The following is a 6,495-nucleotide window of genomic DNA, read 5'->3' as shown; positions in this document are numbered from 1 at the left end:
AGTCCAAAAAATTATGTTGGCCCAAGAAGACAGTTTTTCTCCACTTGCAAATACAACAAATCACTCCTAATGATGGGAGACAAGGCATACAACTTCATCTAACAATCTTTTAAAAGACCAATAATTACAAGACTTTGTAAAATTTCAAATTTGTCATATCCCCTTATAAATAGGTGTCTCTCTTTCTTTATTTAATGCAAATAATTTTTTTTAGCTAATTCTTTAGCAGAGAAAACCAATATCTCTAAGGAAAAAACACATCATTTTCTCCATCTTTGTATTATCTATATTAAAATCTATATATCTTGCATTTATCTTAATATAAATTTTAACAAGATTTCTTCAAATTTCAAGCTTTGTTTTATCCATGTTTTATATTCTTGTATTTATACATATGCTCTGTTTATTAGATAATTTTTTTATTGTATCAAAAATTATATATATATAAACCGTAATCCTTTAAAATATAGCATCGAGTGTATAATATAAACTGTAATCTTTTAAAATATACCATGGAGTGTAAAATAGATTAAATTATAAGATATTCATGTAATTTTTCTAATATAGTGAATGACGTAATAATTCGAGTGTATTTTTGTAGTTTACTCAATAACAATTTACTTAAGAAAGAAAAACTACTTGACGTTTGGCATGGTATTTGAGTTGAGGCGGTGAAATAAATAAAACAGGTACCCAATTATTAGCGCAAAAAACCCACAACAGTCCACCGGTCTGAAACTTGAGTGAAAAACCCAAATCTCCCACCAGTGGCTCCTCCGGCAATGACGGCCGGAAAGCTGTCCCAACAATTACAGCAACAGCAACAAGTACAGCAATCCATGTGTTCTTTGAAAGGATCCCTCCGCACTCTGGCAATCCTAACGCTCGTCTCTTTCACATACCTTTCTTTCAATTCTCTCCATTCCTCTTATTTTTCTTCTTCTTCTTCCATCTCCGCATCTTCCGTTTCTTTAGCGCCGGCGACCAAGAAGACGACTATATTGGTTAAAGATTACGACGACGACGAGATATCCGATCTGTACCATTCGCCACGTGTATTCAAATTGAATTATGAGGAAATGGAGAGGAATTTCAAGATTTTTATATATCCAGATGGAGATCCAAATACATTTTATCAAACACCTAGGAAACTGACTGGCAAATACGCGAGCGAAGGGTACTTTTTCCAGAATATAAGAGAGAGCAGGTTTCAAACACAGGATCCTGATCAAGCCCACCTATTTTTTATTCCCATCTCCTGCCACAAGATGCGCGGCAAGGTCTTCTATTTTTATTTATTTAGCAATTGCTGCTGCATCTGTCTGCATTTCTCTATTCATGCTCTCAGCTTTACCATAGACTGACTTTCCTGCCTGTCTTTCTGTAATTCTCAGTATGAATTTTATTAAATATTTATTTGGTTACATTTTCTTCACTACAGTGTGTTACTGGAATTGTTACCCACCTATGTTTCTTGATATTCTTCTTTTGGGCACCAACTGTAAGTGTGCCATCAGGTTACCTTTCACGCGCCGAGTCTGAGCCCCTTCCCTGTCGATTCTTATGCAGGCCATCCATGACAAATTATTCTTCGCATGGCCCCTTTTGGATTCGATCCTGGATGATAACATGGAGAGCAAACCCACTTACAATAAATCTTTCTTCATATTTTGACTGATAAGCATTTGATAGATAAATATTGCTTTTCTAAGTGAGGAAACCCTTTGTTGATGATGGCTCCTATTTTTCTACATTACTATATTCTACATTAGTTTCCCTTAGCTCTGCTTGCTTGTTCAATCTAAATTGGCATAACAGATGCCTAAATCTATGCATGAATAGCTATCTGGCACTACCTTTTCCTTTTTATTACTAACCCAATCAATTAAAGATGCTGCATTGCATTGTTGGTTGTTCTGATTGATGAAGTTGCTTCAAACCTGAAATTCATTGTTCTGTGCAGGGAATATCTTATGAGAATATGACCATTATTGTTGATAATTATGTGGAAAGCTTGAAATCCAAGTATCCCTATTGGAATAGAACATTGGGTGCTGATCACTTTTTCGTCACTTGTCATGATGTTGGTGTAAGAGCCACTGAAGGAGTTCCGTTTCTCATAAAGAATGCAATCAGAGTGGTGTGCTCCCCTAGCTATGATGTCGGGTTCATTCCACACAAAGATATTGCTCTTCCTCAGGTCCTCCAGCCATTTGCCCTTCCTGCTGGAGGAAATGATGTAGAGAAGAGGTAACAATAAGTGAAAAATGTTGACTTATTTATTCTGCTAAGCTTAGGTTTTATAGGCTCTGTTTTTTAGGATTTGTAAGGGCATGGTTGTATCCATTTTTCTGTAGACTATGAAGCGTTGTTGCATTTTGCATGTGCGTCATTGTTTTGTTTGGACAATAGCAGTCATTTTGATGATTGATTATGGACAACTAAAATTGAAAATACAGGATATCTCTTGTGAATCTTGGGGCTTTTTTTTTTTATTTCTTATTTAACATCTTACTGTACATTGAGGACATTAATAGACTTCTATTTTTCTTTTTAAGTGGACTCATAATATTAATGTTTAACTCTTTAGATTTCACATCCTTATTTCTGTGTTTTTATTTTGTGCTTCCCAATGAATATTAGAAGCTCACATGCTACCTATCACCGAAGAAAAAAAAAATACAAGCCCAAATGTATTGCGGTTGTCATTTATCATTGACAAAGGTTACATGCTGGAAACTTATACTGAGTGTGTATTTGTCATTGCGTCCATGTTCATTCCATGAAAACAACTTTCACGATTTTTTGATTGACTCATTACCTGATAAAGTTGCCGTCAATTGAGATAGGCATATGTGTAGATAGATGTTGAATTTTTTTTTCCAACTGGATAGAATTCACCCTTGAGTTCATTTGCTTTACAGGACAACTCTTGGTTTTTGGGCTGGCCATCGAAACTCTAGAATTAGAGTTATACTAGCACGTGTGTGGGAGAATGATACAGAACTAGATATTTCAAACAACAGAATAAATAGGGCTACTGGACATCTTGTCTATCAGAAGAGGTTTTATGGATCTAAATACTGTATATGCCCTGGTGGATCTCAGGTTAACAGTGCACGCATAGCTGACTCAATCCATTATGGATGTATTCCTGGTAAGTGTTACAACTGTTGCAACTTTTTTTGATAGCCAAGAATGGGTATAAATATGTTTCTATAATTTCATATCTCAAAATATGAAATTAAAGATTTTGATTCTTTAACAAGGTCCCTTTCATTAAACCCGAACTTAAATACCTGGAGAATATGGTTAAGCACCTGAAAAAACTAAAAACTAAAATAAAAAATGAATTGAAAACAAAAAACATACATGAAGGAAATTTGACATAGATTTGTTATTTTAGTCTTACTCATTTTGTGCATGCTCATATTCTCTTAGTATCTAATTGGGGCTTAGCAATCATGCTGATTGCCCCTGAATTATGATAGAAGGAACACCTTGCATGATGCATGGAAAAATTTTTTTTGGTATAACAAAGGACAAATGACTTCCTAGCATGATTAATAGTTCTTTATATATGTGTGTGTATGCGTGCGTGGAGTTATTTTTTGAATCTCTTCATCTAGATTGCACAAGTGAGGCACCCCTAGAGCTCATATGTGGTACTACACCTTTTGGTCTAGCATAAAACTAAATCCATTCTTCTAGCATCAGTACTACTCCTAACTAGTATTTTCTTAGCTGGACAATTGTTTAGTTGCAGTTGGATAATTTCTTGGGATTACTTGCAAGATGTCAGAAACTCCATAACATGGTTTTAAATCATGGTTTCAGTCCTGGATTCATTTGCTGTCGCAAGGAAGCAGGCTGTTGCGGGTGTTATGTAATATGCTCATGGCTATAGCTTTGTACCTACAAATATATGTTAATGAAATGTCTAACATACTAAGGTCGGTGTTTATATAAATCAATATAAACCATTTGATTGTGAATAAATAACATGCACTGAGGGAAAAGATAAATTTATAAATAAAAAAATAATTTCTCAAGTGTAATGGTTGTTCCTCCTATTACAGCTGTTACAGTCGCAAAATATAACGGATAATTAATAGAAGGCTAAAACTCTGTTATGAAACGGCCATATGTTATGTAACGATAGTTTATTTTAGAACCATGCTCCATAGTTATGAAGCTTCCTGTAAACACAAACATTTTTCATGCAATTTTAACTGTTGTTCAAAGAGTTGGTTGAGAATCACTTTCTTTGAATACTTTTGTCCCTTCTCTTGCAGTAATATTGTCCAACTATTATGACCTGCCATTCAATGACATTCTTGATTGGCACAAATTTTCCGTCATACTTAAGGAGCAGGATGTGTACCGACTCAAGCAAATTCTGAAGGACATACCCGACAATAAGTTGGTTTCACTGCATAAGAATTTAGTGAAGGTAGAGCCCTCTCCGTTGCAGCTTAAAATGTGATTCTTTTTTTGCCAGATTATGGATTTTCGTTATGACTCAGCAACTTTGGATTTCTTCTTGATGATTTGCAATAACTCACAAGCACTTAATGTTATGTTTATCAGGTACAGAAGCATTTCCAGTGGAATTCGCCCCCTGTCAAATATGATGCATTCCATATGGTCATGTATGATCTCTGGCTGCGCCACCATGTGATCAAATACTAGCTGTTCAAGGGGCCTGATTCCAATTGTCATCAGTATATGCTCAAAACCTTTCATGCTTGCAACCCAAAGCCTGTACATTGTCACATACAAAACGTCCTCCATGCCCCTTTGAGCTAGGGAATTACTTTTAAGGTTCCAAATTCTTTTTCTTCTTTCTGTCCAGCACTGGATCTATTGTATATGTTTCTGATTCATGATTTCCGCCAGTTTTTTTATTTATTTATTTCAATAACAAAAATAAATATTTATAAAATTAAATATTATATTTGTTTGAGAACACGATAACTTCTAGAAAACCAGTTAAAATAAATTATGAATTTTAATCCTTAATCAATTTAAGTTAACCTGTTAAATAAGTGTTTTACATAATGGAGCATATTGAGTTTAATAGTTTTTTTTTTTAGGTTTAATAATTTTTTTTTTCCTGTAATAGTTTATATTTAATTGTATGATAACGAAAATAGACGCTTGCAAATTAAAACACCAATTTAATGTTAGGATATTTATTTGAAATCATGATAATCTTATATATAGCAAATTAAAATAAATTTTAAAACCCAATTTTTAAAATCAACTTGTCAAACTTGTAATCTGATTTTATTGGGTTTAATAATTTTGTTTTTTCTAAAACTATTTTTTATTTAATTACATGATAATCAAAATAGATACTTATAAAATTAAGCGTCAATAAATATTGAGATGTTTGTTTGAAACTGCAATAAACACCTAAAATACTCCAATAGTGATTCGAAAACACACATAATCAAACATGAAAAAAAAATTCTTTCTCAACACTAATCTATATTCTCCGGCCAGATAAAGGTTTAAAAATAATTTAATAAGACCGTCTCATCGAATAGAACTAGTTCACACCAAGATTGATATTTTTTTATTATTGGAATGTAACAAACTAAAAACTCTCTTTTATTTGCCATTATTTGGTGATTTTTTTTTTTTAAAGTTTAAAGATTAAAATGTTAAAAAAATAAATTTTTAGATCGAAATTAAAATTACAAAAACTAAAAGGATTATAAAGGAAGAAAAAGGAAAGAGAGTGGACTAAACATAATTTTTGTGTGTGAATTTGATATTGATCTTATGGTTTCTTCTTGTTCTATACTTTTATCATCTTTTGTTTAATTTTTCCTTTATGTAACAAATCTTGATAAACGGATCATTAATTAGGCCATGGAAGGTTGTAATTGAGAAAAAAAGAGCCTATAATTAATGTGAATTGTTACAAAGAAATAACTAATGGAATAGTAATAGCTTCGAACGAATTGAGAGTTGCGCTTCAAAGCTCTGTATATTCTAATGAAACATCATACATTTATTTATTGAATATGAAATTGTTATATATTCACAGTTAAAGCAATAGATGCTCAAGAAAATATTTTATATTGATTGTTTTTTTTATTTTTTTTATAAAATACAAGAGGGAAAAAATTAGAATCAAATTAAACTAATCTCTTTGTACTATAAAAGTAAAAAAAATATAAATAGATCAATTAAATAATAAAGTTAACCAAAACAGTAAAATAATAATAAGAAGAGAGATGGCATTAATTAATATTTAAGTAGAAAAAAATCTAATACAAAAGAAAAGCAAATGAGACCAAGTGCATATAAACATGATAGGCAAGGCCCATATATTTGGCCTTTAATGAAAAAGCCCAGGTCCATACTTGACATTTCTTTGATAAGGAGTGTTATGCGCTCCATGTTTTTTTTCTTTTTGTTAATAATTGGGTGACAAGTCACCTTAAAAGCACTAAAAAAATAAAAATCAAACAAATAAAACAA

General features: G+C 32.2%; 1 protein-coding gene across 1 annotated transcript; it reads left to right on the top strand.

Annotated features, from left to right (window-relative positions):
- Window positions 1–663: 663 nt before the first annotated feature.
- LOC7476426 (probable glycosyltransferase At5g03795) lies at window positions 664–4,971 on the top strand. The gene is made up of 5 exons (XM_002307268.4): window positions 664–1,280; window positions 1,964–2,250; window positions 2,925–3,157; window positions 4,296–4,453; window positions 4,591–4,971. Exons 1-5 carry the CDS (start codon window positions 783–785, stop codon window positions 4,690–4,692), a joined length of 1,278 nt encoding a protein of 425 aa, XP_002307304.2. The 5' UTR covers window positions 664–782; the 3' UTR covers window positions 4,693–4,971.
- Window positions 4,972–6,495: the final 1,524 nt, after the last annotated feature.

The sequence above is a fragment of the Populus trichocarpa genome, chromosome 5 (assembly GCF_000002775.5).
Source record: "Populus trichocarpa isolate Nisqually-1 chromosome 5, P.trichocarpa_v4.1, whole genome shotgun sequence".
NCBI classification, from domain to species: domain Eukaryota; kingdom Viridiplantae; phylum Streptophyta; class Magnoliopsida; order Malpighiales; family Salicaceae; genus Populus; species Populus trichocarpa.
This window is presented reverse-complemented; position numbering and strand designations above follow the sequence as displayed.